Source organism: Antedon mediterranea, chromosome 4, assembly GCF_964355755.1.
Source record: "Antedon mediterranea chromosome 4, ecAntMedi1.1, whole genome shotgun sequence".
Taxonomy (NCBI): Eukaryota; Metazoa; Echinodermata; class Crinoidea; order Comatulida; family Antedonidae; genus Antedon; species Antedon mediterranea.
The window spans coordinates 19209813-19230529 of NC_092673.1; the positions used below are offsets into that span (position 1 = coordinate 19209813).

Here is a 20717-nt window from a genome sequence, read left to right on the forward strand (position 1 = left end):
AGCAAATGTGGTTTATGACATTATACGCAGAGGGATCTTTGATCGGATTGTGATACCGGCTATTGTATTCGCGTTAGCAAGGTCCTATCATATATTATAAATAATTAAAGAATCTGAGAAAATCAATGAATCAAAATATCTTTTAAAAATCAATTATCTTTATTAAAATCAATGCATATAACCTATAATTCGTCATAGTGACGAATTAAATCTAGTTTTATTTTGTTTTCGGTTGTTTATGGCTGTTTTCAGTTGTTTTGGTTGTTTTCGGTTGTTTTTGGTAATTAGACTGACCGGCCTATTAAAGCATATGTTTATTTGTATTTTATGGTTGAGGTACAGTAGTACAGGAAAGGCAAACTCAATTCGGCGAAAAATTTAACATACAGCTCAGGGCGTTTTTCAAGTTATTATAACATAGAGATCGCTATATACAATTTAATTTAATGTCTCACGCATTGGCCACTGAAAAAGTTGGCAGGTTTGAGATACATGTATTAAATTAGACAAAAAAAGCAATTCAATTTATAGCTTTAGATTGTTTTTATGATTTTGATTAATTAATCTCTTAATCTTTAATCTCTACAAGACATAAAATCTTGGAAAAAAAAACCAGAATTAGTCAATCCTTTAGTTAGTTTTTAGAATTAGTAGATAAGTTTCAGTTGCTTTTCGAAATTTTGTAATAGAATTGCTGCCTTTCTACCTTGCTAGGCTAATTGCTATTACTAGCTAGGTCTATAGGATTGTTTGGTCATTTGTTGACTTATTAACACTAGATGCCATTGTTTGTACCATTAGAATATAAAACATTAAAGACACCTTCCCTACAATTTGTGAGGTTTTGTAAAAATAATACATATATTACTTTAAAAACATTAAACCAGGTCATTCCTTGTCTTAAATGTACGTTTTATGGTAAATTATGATAAAAAGTGAGAAACAATGCACTACCTAAGTAGCTCGCGGCGACTGACCTCTCGTGGACGGTCTTTAGGCCTAGCCTATCTAGGCTTAGTTTTGTAGGCCTAGCTGGTAAACATCGGTAAAGTACAAACATCGTACGCTAGCTATATACCTAGCCTGACGTTGTATAGTTGCTGCATTAATTGTCTTTCTATTTTTGCCAGACTCCGTTGATACAAATTGGGGAAAACCCGGTATTTTCGCTGAAAAGTTAGGAGTCTTCCATTTGTTTTGGCCTCACGATCGATCGAAAAGTGGGTGAATTACAGAAGAAAAACAGAAATATCAATCCACGCGCAATGCATTTTGGCATTTATAATTTTTAACCATTTAAAGACGAAAAAAGTTATCGCAATAGGACCATATAGTATTATTTTTACATTAAATATAGTTTGTGATCTTAAAATAGATAATAATAATTATTTGTATAAATACTGTTTGATACTAAACGATCATTGTACAATTACAACAAGTAAAAATACAGTATTATAAAATGAAATAAATAACTATACTATTACAACTCACATTTACACACTGAATCTAAAGAAACATACATGATAAAATAACATTACATTCAAAATTGCACAGTCCGATCATAAAGCTGCCTATTATAAGATGCTTATTGTTATACCAAGGGCCAACACCCTATTTCTTTATTTTGTGAATTGCATTACTTCCTCAATCAGTCTTGCCTTCTTTAAGGTTAAGTGATCTTCATTGAACCTGTTGTGATTGTCAAGAATCTTTTTTTTAAATCAATGTTACCTTTTTTTCTGTCGATTTAGTGCCTGGCATTCTATAAAATTTGTGGATAGAACATCTTATATAAACCTGGTCAACATACAGTAATACTATAAACCTATGCTGTGAAAATAATTTTTACTATGGTATATAAAATAAAATATTAACAAGCTTTAATATCATTTAGTTTGATAAATTAGTATAATTATCTAGGGACGATTAAAGTGATGCAGCTTGCTTATGCAATTTTATGCAAAACCAGCATACATAGTATAAACATCAGTAGTAAATTAGCTTGAATTTACCATGAAGATTGTACAACTAAGCTCTCTTCGATGTCATAACTGAAAACTTTCATTAACATCAAGCGGAACATATTTTGGTGAAACCAGAATCTATGAAACGTCGCTTAGGCAAGTTATTGGTTATGATGAAAATTGCATCAATGAAATTTCTATCAATGCGGATGAATAGATGATGAAAATAGAATAGATGAAAATGGCATAGATGATGAAAGCTGAATATATCATTAAATTAAAGGGGCTGTTTATACAATTAATTACACTATAGTAGATGACATATACATTGATTGGATAGTGAAGGCAGCTAATAAAATAATAAATAATAAATCACCCCCTTAACCCTTCAGCACCTGAAACAATAATGTAATGTTTTATATACTTCCTGTACAGTTATTTAAATATATAGGAAATCAGAGACTAATTACAAACAAAATACAACATTTTTTTTCTGGTTCATAAGTTTGCATTACAAGTTGTATTTATTTGAAAGAATACTAAATAAATAGTAACGTAAATTTTGTCAACATTTGACATTCTAATCACGACCATTTGACGATATTAGGCCTAGGCTAGACAAACTAGCCTATCTCATTCGTAGCCTGGTGGACAGGCTGCATGTTTTCGCCCAATTGAAGGCTGGCTTACTAGAGGAAGGCCTAGCTGGGCTTGAAATAATAAATTATGACCTAAAATTTACTAATTTCAATAGCATAATATACTACTTATTTGTGAAACATCGATATCACAATTGGCAGATAAATCTAAATCGTTATTTTGACTAAAAACCCTGTCTTCTTTCTCTAACAAATAGAGAGCTTATGCGGTTCAGGTGAGTGATTTTTTAGCAATTGTCAAGGCGTTTACCCAAGATGGAAAACCAACAGAATGAGAAACTTGTTTCTCCCTACTGCAATGAGGCAATTTAATGAAACATGGAAACAGTAGTCATTTTATGCTATTCCCTTACACACACCAATCTTACTTTTGTATTTTAAATGATATATTTTATCTGAATTTATATGTGCTTTATCTGTATTTACCAAATTTTAACCTTTTTAACTGATTTTTATATTTTTTTTTAAACGAAAATAATTTCAAACCATGTACAATATTTTATTGTGTTTGACCATAAATAAATGAATATTCACCAAATACAATACTGACTTCCTCAAACAATCTTGCAAAATATTTAACTGCAAAAACAGGAAGTTAAAACATATTCACGACTTCAATTATTCAAAAAGAAAGGAAACGAATGCTAGTGTTTAAATCATACTCTATATATTATTGAGGTTTCACATTTTAGAATACCTGTTTTATAAGGCCAAAAAATATATATACTTGTTAAGCATCAAGGACGTTTTTTTTTTTTACTAAAGTACTATGCTTTAATAGGTCATCAACATTGTTTTATGCTACCATCTTGAAATAAAGTGATACTAATTCCTTCAAACACGAACAAATGAATCACTATTTTCAACTTTAAGAAACTATTTAATGCAATAAAATTGTTCCTGTTGGTAAAATAAAATGTAATGATTTATCGTAATTGTTAGTTATTTTGTTGTCAGTCAGAAAAGAAAAAGAGAAGAGGCTAAAAAAATCAGGGAAGAGTGGTAACTTAACAATATATTTTGTCTGGCCTAATTAATTATTTCAACTTGTAAACCAAAACCACTATTATTATTAATGAACTTTACTATTTAATCTCAATAACAGTACAGTAGTATGGTGATTGAATGAAAGCTATGAAAACATTTTTTGGGGACTACAAAGTCATACTAAAGACTTTTGGGCTCCACAGATCTCTTATAATAGGCCTAATTTGTTATCTCAAATTTGATCTGGACTGGTCCAGAGGGCTATCAGTCATATTAAAGACATCAGCAAACATTTATTATCTTAAAGCCCCATTCCCTACGTTTTTTAGATCTAATTTAAGATCACAAACTATATTTAATGTAAAAATAATACTATATGGTCTTATTGCGATATCTTTTTTCGTCTTTAAACGGTTAAAAATGTGAAAAATAAGTCGATTCTAATAATTATAGCGGCCCGCTATAAATCCCAAAATGCATTGCGCGCGGATTGATATTTTTGTTTTTCACCTGTAATTCGCCCACTTTTCGATCGATCGTGAGGCCAAAACAAATGGAAGACTCCTAACTTTTCAGCGAAAATACCGGGTTTTCCCCAATTTGTATCAACGGAGTCTGGCAAAAATAGAAAGACAATTAATGCAGCAACTATACAACGTCAGGCTAGGTATATAGCTCGCGTACGATGTTTGTACGTTACCGATGTTTACCAGCTAGGCCTACAAAACTAAGCCTAGCTAGGCTAGGCCTAAGACCGTCCACGAGAGGTCGATCGCCGCAAGCTACTTAGGTAGTGCATTGTTTCTCACTTTTTATCATAATTTACCATAAAACGTACATTTAAGACAAGGAATGACATGGTTTAATGTTTTTAAAGTGATATATATGTATTATTTTCCAAAAAACGTCCAAAATTGCAGGGAAGGGGTCTTTAATATTAATCTAAATATATTTTTTATTTTTTGTACATATTCTGCAAGATGGCTTCCGTAGCACGAAAATCGTCTATTGGTTTAAGTTTCTCTGATCGCCTTACATCATTATTACTAGGCTAGCCTACAAGGGCCTAGATTAAAAGAGAATAGTAGGCCTAGGTAGAAGGCTAGGCCTGGCTCTAATGCCTCTCTACGTACAGTACTACTAGGTCTAGCTAGTAGGCCTAGGCTAGGCCTAGTTACTAGATTATGGGCGTAGGCCTAGCGCCGTATTGGCTGTCTGTGTAGGCTATAGGCCTAAGCCTAGCTTGGCTAAATAAAAAAGTCTAGGCCTACAGTAGGCCCTTCTTAAGAAAGACCTGCCATTAAAACAATAGGATCAGGTGCCATTTTCGGCCACCTCGACTTGTATGGACTATACCATTATAAAAAGATGGGAAAATAGGTTCAACTAGTATAGCCGAGTCGTCGTAAAACAAAAAACTAAAATCCATAAATATGTCGTCAATGAATCCGTTACCATTTTGTTTCTGTATCTACAATCGTTTCATTTATTTACATTTAACATTAAATGTATCCGGTAATCAGTAAAAAACAAATAAACATATAATTACGTCAATGAATCTGTTACCATGGAGTTGTTAGTGTTACCATTTTGTTTCTACGGTATCTTCGTGAGGTGGTTTCCCCGATTAATCGTACGATCTAAACGGTACTGGGTATGATCAACTAGCGTTCGTGTTTCCACCTAATCATCCATTCATAGAAGTACTGATGAAGATATCAATCTGTGGCGACAATAGAATGGACCTGAGACCTGGCTATCTTCGACTTTTAAATAATAGAAAGGTTAGAAAAATGTTTTTGTTAGACTAGAAATGTACGTTGTATGTATATAGAAAAATGGTTGTAGTTTTCAAAATTACGTTGTATAAGTTGCGATGTGAAAAACTGTTATTTAATCGTTAGTTGTCGTGTACATAAAGCAAAAATATAAATATAATAAAATAAAATAAAATAAAAATCGTTAGTAAAACTTTTAAAAAGAGTAAAGATATAAGGAAGAAAAGCAAAGAGATCATCGTTTCATTTATTTACTTTTAACATTAAATGTAAATGTAGGCTATCAGATGATCAGTAAAGCAAACATACATAATAATTACGTCAATGAATCTGTTACCATTTCGTTTAACTACGGTATCTATATTCGTTCCATTTATTTACATTTAACATTAAATGTAAATGTATCAGGTAATCAGTAAAACCATAGAGATATTATAGTATCTCTATGGTAAAACAAATAAACATATAATTACGTCAATGAATCTGTTACCATTATGATTTTGTTTCTGTATCTACATTCGTTTCATTTATTTGTATCAGGTGATCAGTAAAACAAACAAAAAACATATAATTATGTCAATAAATCTTCAATTATGCTCGTCCGATTGTGATATTTAGTTTAGTTGTTTTGTAGTTTAACATATTTTAAATTTAATTAATTGTATTGTTTGTAGTATTTAAGATGTTTTAATTCCGATTGTACTGTAGTTTTTAATATGTTTTGATTTTGATTGTACTGTAGTATTTAGTTTAGTTGTATTGTAGTTTAACATGTTTTAATTAATTTTATAAACCAAACAAGGGGGTGCAGCAGCCACTTCAAGACATGAGGCACTTGCGCTACCTGTTTTACTGAAAAATACTACGGACTTGAACTACCATTTACCAAAATCAAGGCCACGCCAGAGAGGGTGCAATATTTGTACTGGTTCCCAGCATGATCTGCGCATGGCCAAAGAGACCTCCACCGTTCATGGCAAATTTTGACGCGTTTGCGGTGGTGCACACCACCGATGATCAAGAGCGGTCACAGTTGAATGATTTTGTCCTAGGCCGGCTAGCGAAATTTTTTTTACTCGTCATATAAGGCCGATTTAGCAGAAGTCAATAGAGGGCGCGCTCCATCGCTCATGAATATTTATTAGAAAGTGTTACTCAAAACTTGCATACATTAAAACTTTCGCGCTAGATAGCATGGCAGCCTGCTAGCTGTCGTCGATACGCGGCGATGATACGACGATGATAGGATCGTCGCCTTTTCCACTCTCTACTTCTTGCTTCCATCTCTCTCTCCTCCAGCAGCCATGGATATCACAGCTTGTGATGTCCATAACTGTAGTGATATTGATGATGCACTGAAGGTAAGAGAGTAGGCCTATGTCGTATGATAACAATAACATTAACTAGCCTAGAATTTAATTCGTCACTTTGACGAATTATAGGTGATCATTTCTTATAATTTTAATGACATTTAATTTTTAAAAACGATGAATGTACGTTAAAATACGATCGCAAAATGTTGATAATCCGATGACCTGACTAAAATGCATACGATTATTAGCTTCCTAGACCTAGCCTACCTAGGCCTAGTGCTGAGTTTTACCTAGTATTATGTCTCATATACTGAGCTGTAGATACTGTAAATACAGAAGGAAGGAAGGGATGAAGCATAGGTCTATCCTACTAGCTTAGGCCTAGGCTAGTTAATTGGTTAAATATTAATTAGGCCTAGGGATGCCTACTACTACTAGGGCCTAGCTAGGCCTAGTTAGGCCTCTAGTACTAGGCTAGGCCTACACTAGCTAGTCCCCTAACTCTAGGCCTAGTAGTAGTAGTAGGTAGGCATAGGCTATAGGCTAATTAATAATAGGCCTAGTAATACAATATTAATTTGAACATACTGTACAGACTAGTTGATCATACCCAGTACCGTTTGATCGTACGATTAATCGGGAAACCACCTCACGACAATACAATGTAAAATAATATAGGCCTAATTGCCTAGGCCTATATTTTACAGTTGTAGATAGACGCCTATGCCTAATTTGATTTAGATATGTGTACGTTACTGTTATTTTATATATTATTATAATTTAGGCCTAAATTTAAAAGCATTAAAAAATTGATTGTGCATTTAGATGAACATTTTCTATCATGGTTGTGCATTTGTTAAAGCTTTTATAGTGATTTTTAAAGAAATGTTTTAAATTGAAACTAAACATACTCTTATCTTTTAGGACATTCTTCCTGAAGATTATGTTTACCTAGTGTGTGGGTATACTAGCAATGAGACAGGTGGCTATACTGCAGATTTGAGACTTAATATCTCAACAAAAAATGAAGCAGATATGTGGTTGACTTCTTTCACCAACAAGACCAAAACCACTCTAAGGATTCGCAGATTGTATCTTCGGGTAAGAAGAACATCCATAAGGTTTACTTGAGATGTCATCACAATACGTTCCCAAGGAACAGCTTAGCTAATGAAAAGAGTGGTTCTAAAAACACTGATTGTCCGGCCAGCATGGTGATTACTGTAAAGCGAGAGGTGACCAACCGAAAGAGCAGGTAAATTCTGATAAAATGAGATTAAATTGTTAGAATAAAAGGGAAGTAAACTTTACGAAATAATGATATTTTATTACCACCTTTGCTTCTCCCACAATAAGTATGGCATTATGAAATAGTACGACCCAAAGGCGACATTTTTAGGGGGTGGCATTATGTGTGGGTGGCACTAATTGACATCCGTTCATCATGGGGTCACTCCTAAAAAGAATTACAGTCGGTAGGGGTGGGGGTTAATTCATACCTAAACAAAAAAACTTTATTAATGTTACAAAACACAGAAGACACTTCAATAAGAGATACTATTTTAAAAAATTCTGATGAATAGAATTACATTTATTTGCAAAATTCCTTCAATACTACAAAAACTGGAAAACCAAAAAGTTTGTAATTACCATTTTCCCGACTTAGATATAAGATCAACCCAAACATGAAATCTCATCTGTTTTAAGGTGTGGCTCATTTTATGTGAAAATGACTCAAACATTGGGGTTTGGGGTTAGTAATAGATAATTATGAAAAAAAAAACACAAAAAAGAATGTTCTGGATATAATAACCAAACACATACATTATTATTTTAAACATTTAATCCACAATAATTTTACCACATTACTGTATTGTACTTGAAAGTAAATGTCATTGTCTTACCATTAATTTAAGGATATCTTTTTTCTATAGATCTTCAGATACTCACTTGCACAACTTCCCAATGATGGTTCATTTGAGTTACAACCACAATCATCCGATCCTCTGTGCTGACACTCTAAGACACAGAGATGTTTCAGATATAGTAACAAAGAAGTTTGTGGATATGTTCAAAACAGGTCATTCACCATCGACCGCTCTTCTAGCACATAAACATGACCTTGAAGAGGAGCATACTGATGACTACGTTGTAGTTGCTGCTGACCGAGCAGAATGTCCTGATCAGCAATGGTGCTACCGGTAAGTAGCCATCGTGAAGTTTATCAATATGTTCGTTCGTATGTTAAAGTTAAATAATTTTGTAAAATATGTTTATTACACATTAGTGTATTATTAATGAAACTATTTTAGCAATACAATTTGCTCCCATCATTGGATACTGTAATTTTATATTTATATCAGGTTGTACTACAAGATATTCAAAGAAAGCTATGGAGAACCTGATGGTGAAGCAATGCTTAGAGACCTTGAAGCAAAAATTCAGCAAGTGTGTTCAACGCATAATGAAGAAGTTGCCAAGATAAAGCGAGTTGGAGAAAATGTGGTCGTTGCCATATGTACACCTCTGATGAAACGTGTCCACAGATATGTACGACAGAGTGGTGAACTTGCTTTTATTGATTCATCGGGCGGAGTAGACCGTCATGGCTGTCGTGTTTTTGTAATTCTTACACATAGCTGTGCCGGTGGCCTACCGTTGGGCTTACTTATCACCACGTCGGAAACTGAAGAGGTCATTACAGAAGGCCTAACTCTTCTTAAGGACATTTTACCGCCTGTTGCCTTTTATGGTAAGTTAGGCCCAGCTGTCTTTATGACAGATGACTGTGAGGCAGAGAGGAAAGCCCTAAGTAATGTATTCCCAGGGTCTTCACGTGTTCTGTGTGCGTTCCACATATTGCAGGCTATGTGGAGATACCTGTGGGACACAAAACACAAGGTAAAAAAGGAAGATAGACCACGATTATTAGGCGCGGTCAAGGCAATGCTGTATGCATCTACTGAGGCTCAGCTACATGTCTTTTATGAGGATTTGGTTGGTGATGATAGTTCAAAGACCTATCCACAATTTATAGACCACGTAACTAAATTGTATGACAGACGCGAGATGTGGGCTTTGTGTTATCGAAACGAGCTACCAATGCGTTCAAATAACACCAACAATTACTGCGAGGCTGCAATGAGAATTTTGAAGGACCATATTTTCCAACGTACTAAGGCCTTTAACATGGTTCAGCTTTTTGATTTTCTCCTGACGAGAGTTGAAGTTCACTATGAAAGACGACTTATAGATGTTGCAAACAATAGGTTGGGTAAGGCGATTTCCGCAAGATATGCTTCAGTGAGTGGCTGGCAGCTCCTTAAAGAGGATATTATCCAAACAGGTGACAACTCATTTGAGGTACCATCTCAAAATTCAGAAGGAGTAACGTACAACGTTAATATTGAGGCAGCATCATGCTCGTGTGTTGTTGGCAGAAATGGTGGGCCTTGCAAGCATCAACACATTGTTTCGAAGCATTACGGCATACATACCATCAACACTAGTCCTGTGAACAGTCCAACCCTAAGAAGAATGTTTTACACCATTGCCACTGGATACGAGATGCATAAGGATTGGTTTTTATCTTTGAAATCTAACGAAAGTGAAGAATCACACATACAGTGCATCGCAATGCATCACGAACAGGCTCATTCTTCGACTGATGTGGAAGCCCATCCTTCGACTGACATAGACACTCTTTCTTTGGCTGATATAGATGCTCATCCTTCGACTGACGAGAACACTCATCCTTCGACTGACGAGAACACTCATACTTCGACTGACGAGAACACTCATCCTTTGACTACTGTAGATGAAATGCCTGTACAACAAGGACAGCATGATGAACAAGCACTACTATTCATACACCTCCTAAAGGAAAAGGAACAGCAACATCCCGATATTTTCCGTGATGCAATATCCTGTTTCTTTGATAGTGTGAACAAAATTAAGACAGACGCCGCACTGGTTTCAGCCCTGCATACATTCGGCAAATATTCTGGTGAGAGTCTGATGAAAAAGCGCCCAAGAAGGTTGGGAAAAATCATTGGTGTACAACCTACAGCTGTGGCTCGTAGAAAATCATCTCTTGGTGGGCGAAGGTCTCTTGGATCTGGGCGTCCACTAAAACAAATACAGGTAAATAGCAATCCAAAGCTTATGCCAAAGAAAAGAATAAGGAGGGCTCCTCACAAACTTTCAACCTGTGTAAAAACAAATATTTCATTGGGAAAACCCCATTCAATGAAAAAGTAAGCATTAGAGATTTTTCGCAGTCAGTGACAGTGATGCATGATACAGTACATAGGGCCTAGGTGCTTTAATAACAGTGAAGTTATACTTATTACATAATTATAAATAACAGTGAAACATGGGCCTATTGTTTAATATTAGTTTAATACCTGGTGGCGACATTTAAAAAAAAATTCTTTATATTATTGTTTAATAAATAATAAAACGTGTATTCATCCATGTTTGGGAATTTTTACAATTTGTTTAGATAGTACAAGTAAATCTTTTGGAAAATAGCCGATTATGCACAGATGTTTTAAATAAAGTTAAGTAAAAACTCTGGATATACGGTACTGTACATTAATATCACCTGCTGTATTGAGTTTTGTTCTAACTTAAAGTGACGATCTATTTAAAGGCCAGGTGCGGGCAAAAAATTTCTATTGATCATACATTCCAATAATTATCGATCTATAATTTCCCCTATGTTTCATAATTTTTGGGATTTTATTTGTGTTGCAGGAGCTTTTTGAAAATTAGCACTTTCATATCAGTGGGGGGATAGTTCAAATTACACAGTAAAATCTCTATTCTTTTGTACACAAATTTTGAAAATAGAGAGGCATTTCAAAAAGTTATGAAAAATAAACGGTGTGGTAAAAAATGTTATCAGATGACTAAATATAGGTAATATAACTTGAATTTTACATTTCTGTTATTTTTCTTCAACTTCAGAATTTTATTTACATGCTATAGCAAAAATTATCCACCGTATATCCACCATCTTTTTTCACCTTCTAGGGAGTCACCAGACATGTTATTACATTATGTTAACTACCTAACTACTGAAAAAAAGTCTTCCTGGTTTTTTTGGCAGAATTTTGCCAAATTTTGTATTTGACCATATTAGGGAAAATTCATGGTTTTTCATCTTGATTTCTGTTACAAATAATTTATTTATGTACAATTAACCAGATATTATATTTAAAATTCATGCCTGTACCTGAGCTTTAAAACAAACATGGTTCCATGTATCTTGAATAAAATATATGAAAACGTTCACTGCCATCACTTGATATTTTGTTACTGGTTTATTTGATTTATACATTTCTTATTTCACATTATGCAGACACGTATCATATCATCTGGGGTGGGGGTGCAAGGGTACGATCGCACCCCTCCCCCTAATTTTTTATTTATAGAAGAAAAAAAAACACCCGGAAATAAAACTACTATGCCACAACCATCATCATGGACCGAAAATATCAGAGAAGGCGTGATTACAAACGCAGTTTCAAACTGTTAAATGGATTAGTTGAAGAAATGTCATAATGCTCAAATAAAATGTACCTGAGATTGGTATGATGTAGGCCTAGGCTATACTGTAAAAGGGTAAAATCAAATGTTAAAACCTCCTTGGTAAAAGCATGGAGTAAAACCTTCTTGGGTGTTACAGTATCATCATAAATATTATTTTATTATACCACCATATACATATTACAGTATTAATTAAATGTAATTATTGCATGAATTGCTTTCATTGTAGGCCTATTTTATCAGCAGTAAAAAAAGAACATTGTAGGTAGCTGCATGACAGCGAGTAAAAATTGGGAAAGCAATAATTCTTCACTGCTCTGCTTGCTTGCTTGTGACCGCTGGCGCTGAATTTAAATATTCATGAGCGATGGAGCGCGCCCTCTATTGACTTCTGCTAAATCGGCCTTATATGACGAGTAAAAAAAATTTCGCGGCCGGCTATGTTTCGTGTTATACTGATGATGCTCGCGGGGAAAACTCTATTAAAAGGTATTTAGCGATGGGCCCCGCGATGGGCTTATAGCATCCAGTATGCTAAAATTCTTGCAAAATTTGGCGATAAATCGTGAAATTTTGACACGGGTGGGCGGGCCAGGGACTTAAACTACTAATTTCACCCTGTCATTTCCCACACTTGTGCTACCAACTCCCAATATTTGTGCTACCAGGCCCTCGAAAATATACCCGTAAATGCGACACCTCCCCCCGTATGGAAATATTTAAGAGTGCCCCCCCCCCTCCCCCATCCTCATCCATCCATGTGTTTATGTTCGTCTTAGGACCAATCACAATGCAGTTGATATCAGGGGCGGATTGCTATAAGCGGTCTATAAACGGTCTTAGCGCTTAGCCGGCTATAATTCGTGACGTAGCAAGTAGTCTTTATTTATAGACCATTGCTATACCGCGGTCTGACCTGTAAATGGTCTTTAAAATTAAAGCCTACTCGAAGGAGTCTTAAAACAGTCTTAAACCTCTCTTTTTGTTGCTTTTACGTATTATTTATCGTCAAAGACAACCAATTAAACGAGTTTTAAGTGTTAAATCAAATAATAACGGTGATTTTATTCTTATATAGGCCTAGAATGGATTTTCTCGCGTAGAAATGTACGTACTGTTATGATTGTGAATTGAACAAGCGTGACGAACATTACCTTATTTGGTATTCTACGCGCAAAGTACGCCCTCAATTTGTTACTTTACGCGGTCTTATCCAAGACTGTTTTATAGCAATGGTCTATCAGGAGTGGCTTTAATAAGACCGTCTATCTGATAAAGCCGGCTTTAATCGGGGAGTTAAGACCATCAGTTAAGACTGTTTTATAGCAATCCACCCCTGTTCTCTAACGACATGTTGTGGAGACTCCCTCAGCTTTCTATACTCTAGGCCCACTATAAAAAGCCTTTGATAGCTAGAGGTAGGGCCTGCCCCAGCTACTTAGAACTAGCCTAGCTAGGCCTACAGGCCTATCTAGGCTGATATAATATAGCACTAAGTAGGTAGGCCTAGGATACAGTATATACCGTATACCGTATATGATTAATTTTATGGTATATGATAATATTATGAAACAAAAACTTACTTCTTGTGTTTGACATTCTTCGACATGTTGTGAGTGGTTTGTTGGTGGGTGAATAAACTTTTATTTTTTATAGAGGGCGCAACCACTATTTGTCTACGTAACATGTGTAAGAACTTTATTATAATATTACTCTCTGGATTGGTGGAATGGATATTTTGTATAATATACGATGAATAGCAAAGCACGTACATTTTGATACAGTATAATGATCTCCTCGATGTTAAAATCTCCCCCTTCCAAACAAACACACAATCCTTACAAACAAAAAAAAGCTTTTCATTCATTAGTATTTATTTAAAAAATATGAATATAAACATTAAAACACGTGCAGCATAAATACTTAATTGAGTTTTAATTTACAAAATTGAATTAAAAGTGAAAAATATCAAAATATAAAACATTTCATTTTCAACAAATAGGTATTAGAAAATTCATTCATATAAAAAATGTAATTCAGTTCTGTACAAAAAAATTTACAATTTATTCAATTAATTATATTTAAACATCGTTCTGTACTTCCGTTTACCTGGTCTCATTTGCATAATATGCACATGTTAGTTATTTATAATTAATGTAAATATGTTCAAAATTACAACAAAAAAACAGAACAAACACATATGTGTTTGTCATGTTTTGTTTTTGTAATTTTACAAACTTTAATTAATTTTAATGTGAATTGACTTATTATATTGTTAGGCCTATTAAGTACAGTAGGCCACACTTTAACCAAAATTCAGTATGAAGAATGACAACATTGATATCGCAAAATATGAATTAAAAATGGTGACAGTTAACACAGACTGACAATTGCACATCATTAATAGTTATCATTATCAATTTGGTCATTTTTCGTAAAAATCCCTGTACAGCTTTTAGATTTATCCACAAAAAATTGTGTTGTTAAAATCCCTGTACTATAAATACAGGGATTCCTACAGCTTTTGGATTTATCCACAACAAATTGTGTTGTTAAAATCTCTGTACTATAAATACAGTGATTCCTACAGCTTTTAGATTTATCCACAACAAATTGTGGTGTTAAAATCCCTGTAGGCCTACTATAAATACAGGGATTCTTACAGCTTTTAGATTTATCCACAACAAATTGTGTTGTTAAAATCCCTGTACTATAAATACAGTGATTCCTACACCTTTTAGATTTATCCACAACAAATTGTGTTGTTAAAATCCCTGTACTATAAATACAGGGATTCCTACAGCTTTTGGATTTATCCACAACAAATTGTGTTGTTAAAATCTCTGTACTATAAATACAGTGATTCCTACAGCTTTTAGATTTATCCACAACAAATTGTGGTGTTAAAATCCCTGTACTATAAATACAGGGATTCCTACAGCTTTTAGATTTATCCACAACAAATTGTGTTGTTAAAATCCCTGTACTATAAATACAGTGATTCCTACACCTTTTAGATTTATCCACAACAAATTGTGGTGTTAAAATCCCTGTACTATAAATACAGGGATTCCTACAGCTTTTAGATTTATTCACAACAAATGGTGTTGTTAAAATCCCTGTACTATAAATACAGTGATTCCTACAGCTTTTGGATTTATCCACAACAAATTGTGTTGTTAAAATCCCTGTACTATAAATACAGGGATTCCTACAGCTTTTGGATTTATCCACAACAAATTGTGTTGTTAAAATCCCTGTACCATAAATACAGTGATTCCTACAGCTTTTAGATTTATCCACAACAAATTGTGTTGTTAAAATCACTCACTCCATGGTTCTGGTGGTAGAACGAGTCTTCTCGGATAAGGACTATAAACCGTAGGTCCAGTGTACACAACTTGCTCGTGTGCACTTTAAAGAACCTAGTACATCTTTCGAGACGAGTAGGGGGTTACCCCGGTGTATTAGTACATCACAGCCACTGATCACCAACTGGGCCCTCTGGGAGACCAGTCTTTGACTGAAGAGGTTACCCAGTATAAATATATATTTCAATCAATCAATCAATCCCTGTACTATAAATAAAAGGATTCCTACAGCTTTTAGATTTATCCACAACAAACTGTGTTGAGTGGAAAATGTTGTTGTCTTTGTTACAATGCACTTAGATTGTTATGAGTCTAATTATTACATGATATCTTGATTTAAAATACAATTTAGCATCATTAATCATAACTACCATAGTTATTAATACAAACAAATAGCAACATTATTATCATCAGTATCATTATATCAAACACCTATTTGCTGCCCCCATACCCCGTCGCGTCCCCTTATTAATTTGAATTTTTTTTTCATTTATCAAATTATTACTTTACTTTAAAATGTTTATAGCTGCAATATACACTTTGAACAAAATTGAGATTGTAGGGGCATTGCTAATTGTATCAATATTTTAAAAAACCCCACTTTTTGTTCCCTTATCCTACCAATCAAAATGTGTATGCTAATTATCTAACTTTCTACCAATCAAAAGGTGTATGCTAATTATGTAACTTCAGATATCTAAACTGTAATCATATAAAAAGAGTAAGCATGTCTGTCTGTCCATTTTCAAATAGTAAGAGCAATTGGTTTTCAATATAAAATGACAAATAAATGAGTAGACAATTGACAACTGAGTTACAGCTTCAATATGTTGACAACTGTCTACTACAGCATTGAGTACACAATTGACAACTGAGTTACAGCTTCAATATGTTGACAACTGTCTACTACAGCCTTGAGTACACAATTGACAACTGAGTTACAGCTTCAATATGTTGACAACTGTCTACTACAGCATTGAGTAGACAATTGCCAACTGAGTTACAGCTTCAATATGTTGACAACTGTCTACTACAGCATTGAGTAGACAATTGACAACTGAGTTACAGCTTTAATATGTTGATAACTGTCTACTACAGCATTGAGTACACAATTGACAACTGAGTTACAGCTTCAATATGTTGACAACTGTCTACTACAGCATTGAGTAGACAATTGACAACTGAGTTACAGCTTCAATATGTTTACAACTGTTTACTACAGCATTGAGTAGACAATTGACAACTGAGTTACAGCTTCAATATGTTGACAACTGTCTACTACAGCATTGAGTAGACAATTGACAACTGAGTTACAGCTTCAATATGTTTACAACTGTTTACTACAGCATTGAGTACACAATTGACAACTGAGTTACAGCTTCAATATGTTGACAACTGTCTACTACAGCATTGAGTAGACAATTGACAACTGAGTTACAGCTTCAATATGTTGACAACTGTCTACTACCGCATTGAGTAGACAATTGACAACTGAGTTACAGCTTCAATATGTTGACAACTGTCTACTACCGCATTGAGTACATGTAGTATATGCACGCGCACATATAATATATGCGTACTGCGCATATGCTCTGACGAGGTTAGCCTACAAAACGTTCTATACTATTGTTCATGACTACTAGTTGGTTTCATTAAATACGTTCATTATTATACTCATCTCAACGTACTTATTAATTTGTCTACGACGATACACGACACTGGCGACGAGGATACAGGCACATTTACATAGAGAGAAACGGAAGTATAATAATATTATAAAACTAGGCCTAGGCTAGCAGTTTTTGATTTTCCAACAACGGCAACCGTAACCAAGGAACCGCACAGGCTAATAACGATTCCGAGCGCCCTGAACGTACAGAGAGCGAAGCGCGGTAATGGCAGCGGCTAATACCAGAATTCTATTCGAGGAATTCAACGTCCAGGATGGAGACATAGATACGTATGTGGACAGGCTGGAACAATATTTTGTGGCATTAGATATCAATGACGGAGGTAAGAAAAGAGCGATATTATTGAGTAGTTTAGGAGAGACTGGATACACAACGATACGAGATTTGTGTTTTCCTGATAAACCAAATACAAAATCGTACGATACGCTCACAACCAAGCTCAAAGAGCTTTACAAACCTACTCGAATAACGATTTCTGAACGATTTATATTCAGAAATGTAAAACAGACACCGGGACAGACTATTTCTCAATTTGTATCCCATCTAAAGAAAAAGGCGATACATTGTGGTTTTGAAGGAGAGGCATTGGAAAACGCACTGCGTGATCAGTTCGTATGTGGACTAATAAGTCAGAGCATCCAAAAAAAAAAATTGACAAAGAACCATACGTTCAAGGAAGCAACAGACATAGCCATAGCCTCGGAGGCAGCAACAGCGAATATGAAAAGTATGTCGCACGATGGGGACAAGCCAATCAACCACGTTACGTCTAACAGCAGGAAGTCTACGAAAACTTATCAAGCGTCAAAACAAACACGAACGCAGAAATGTGACCGCTGTGGTATGAACAATCATACAAGAGATACGTGTAAATACAAAAACGCTACATGCTTTAAATGCAACAAACAAGGACACCTAAAATCAGAATGCAGGCAGTCGAGTAAATCAACAAAACAATATAAACCTAAATCTATCAAGCAAGTAGAAGCACCGGATTACGACGAAGGTAATGACGATTTTGTAGATACAATGTTTTGCGTAGGCATTAAGCAGGACAATTCGGTACCACCAATAACGGTACAGATGCGAGTTGATGATATAGATATTGATTTTGAAGTAGATACGGGCGCAGCAGTATCGATAATTAGCTTTGACGATTACGAAAGCAAGCTTAGCCATCTACCATTAAAGTCAGTAAAACGTACACTTCACGCATACACAGGTACTAAGCTCGATATAGCAGGAGAAATTAAAGTCACCGTGAACTATAGGGGCCAGAGTAACGTTCTCCCACTGATAGTAGTGAGAACACAGCGATGAAACTCACCACCCTTGCTTGGAAGAACCTGGTTAGAAGTGATTAAGTTGGACTGGAAGTCATTATTTCCACCATCGCTTGCTCAGAATTCGGTAGAAATAGATAACGATGTCGGTCAGTCATTCAAACGGAAGTTCCCAGAAGTTTTCCGAACGGAATTAGGTACGGTTCAGGGACACAAAGCGACATTACATCTAAAAGTGAACGCAATCCCAAAATTCTGCAAAGCTCGAAATGTTCCATTTGCGCTACGCTCCGCAGTTGAGGTAGAGTTAGACAGAATGCAAAACGAAGGAGTTATTTATCCGGTAGACTTTAGTCAGTGGGCAACCCCATTGGTATGTATTCCAAAGGCCGATGGCAGGGTACGTGTCTGCGGAGATTATAAAGTAACAGTCAACCCGAGTTTAAATTGCGACCAATATCCAATTCCGACCCCAGAGGAAGTTTTCACCAAGTTGGGAGGTGGAAAGCGATTCTCTAAGATTGATTTGAAATGTGCGTACCAGCAGTTAGTACTGGAAGACGAGGCGCAAGAGTTGGTAACGATCAACACGCACCGCGGATTATATCGATACACGAGGTTACCGTTTGGTATTTCGTCCAGTCCAGCCATATGGCAGCGATTCATAGAACAGGTGATAACAGGACTTAAAGGAACATGTGCGATCATGGACGATGTTCTTGTTACAGGTGCGTCTGATAAAGAGCATATTAGTAATCTTGAGAAACTATTTGAGAGATTTAACAAGTATGGTCTCAGAGTGAAAGCTGAGAAATGCGCGTTTGTACAAAAGGAAGTAGTCTACATGGGACGTAAGCTATCAGCAGCAGGAATTCAACCGACAAACGATAAAGTGAAAGCCATCAAGGATGCACGAGCACCACAGAATGCAACAGAACTAAGATCCTGGCTAGGACTAGTTAACTATCACGCGTCATTTATTCCACGATTATCGACGATGATACATCCTTTGAATGAGCTGTTGGGAAGCAAACCATGGTCATGGACTGTCGACTGTAGTAAAGCGTTTAACGCGGTAAAGCGAATTATTAGCGAAGACATGATGTTGACGCATTATGACCCATTAAAACCACTGGAACTATACACGGACGCATCACCGTACGGAGTTGGCGCAGTCATTTGCCACGTAAACGAGAACAATATCAAAACACCAATCGCGTACGCATCGCGAAGCCTGCATAAACACGAAAAGGGTTATGCACAACTAGACAAGGAAGCCCTAAGCATCATGTTTGGACTTCAAAGGTTTAGGACATACTTATACGGACGGAAATTCACGATAAGAACTGATCATAAGCCACTTGAACGCATTCTAGGACCTAAATCAGCTATTCCGACACTGGCCGCACAGAGATTACAGCGATGGGCAATCGTGCTGTCAGCGTTCGAATACGATTTAAAGTTCATTCCTGGAAAACAGAACGTAACTGCCGACGCACTCTCACGTCTCCCAATGCCATACGAAGGACGGGAAGACGATGCAGTATATAACATAGCGGGGCATACATTAGACAATTTGCCAGTCACGAGTACGAACGTACAACAGCATACCAGGAAAGACCCGCTATTGAGCAAAGTGTTATACATGGTACAGACAGGTTTATGGCAGTCAGAAAACGACGACGATCTAAAACCATTCCTACACCGAAGAGACGAATTGAGTGTAGAACAGGACTGTTTGCTGTGGGGATACAGGGTAGTGATTCCACCGAAACTCAGAGGGGCCGTTCTGGAGGAGCTTCATTGTGCTCACCCCGGAATCGTGCGTATGAAAGAGATTGCGCGAAGTCATGTCTGGTGGCCCCAGATAGATTCCGACATTGAACGATTGGTGAAGCAATGTCAAGCATGTCACCAAACACAAAGTCGACCAAGCGTAGCACCAATGATGCCCTGGATCTGGCCAAATCAGCCTTGGACACGAATACATATTGACTATGCGCAGAAAGATAAACGAGATTATCTAGTAGTGGTTGACTCATATTCGAAATGGCCAGAAGTCGTTCAGATGAACAGTACGACGAGTGCAGCGACCATCAAAGCGATGAGAGAGTTGTT

At 35.8% G+C, this 20717-nt stretch overlaps 2 protein-coding genes across 2 annotated transcripts in view; both read left to right on the forward strand.

Moving 5' to 3' along the window:
- Positions 1-20717, forward strand: part of LOC140046810 (uncharacterized) — a 423911-nt gene that overhangs the window by 240114 nt on the left and 163080 nt on the right. The window lies entirely within an intron of this gene.
- Positions 6693-11105, forward strand: LOC140046606 (uncharacterized). The gene is made up of 4 exons (XM_072091300.1): positions 6693-6749; positions 7626-7822; positions 8636-8902; positions 9065-11105. The coding sequence occupies exons 1-4, from the start codon at positions 6693-6695 to the stop codon at positions 10959-10961; spliced, it is 2418 nt and encodes an 805-aa protein (XP_071947401.1). The 3' UTR covers positions 10962-11105.

Bases quoted from the DNA above. Each gene is read 5' to 3' on its own strand.
- LOC140046606 (XM_072091300.1), top strand. From the start codon at position 6,693: ATGGATATCACAGCTTGTGATGTCCATAACTGTAGTGATATTGATGAT. The intron at 6,750-7,625 runs GTAAGAGAGTAG...CTTATCTTTTAG, and splicing joins ATATTGATGATGCACTGAAG to GACATTCTTCCTGAAGATTA. The intron at 7,823-8,635 runs GTTTACTTGAGA...TTTTTTCTATAG, and splicing joins GTAAGAAGAACATCCATAAG to ATCTTCAGATACTCACTTGC.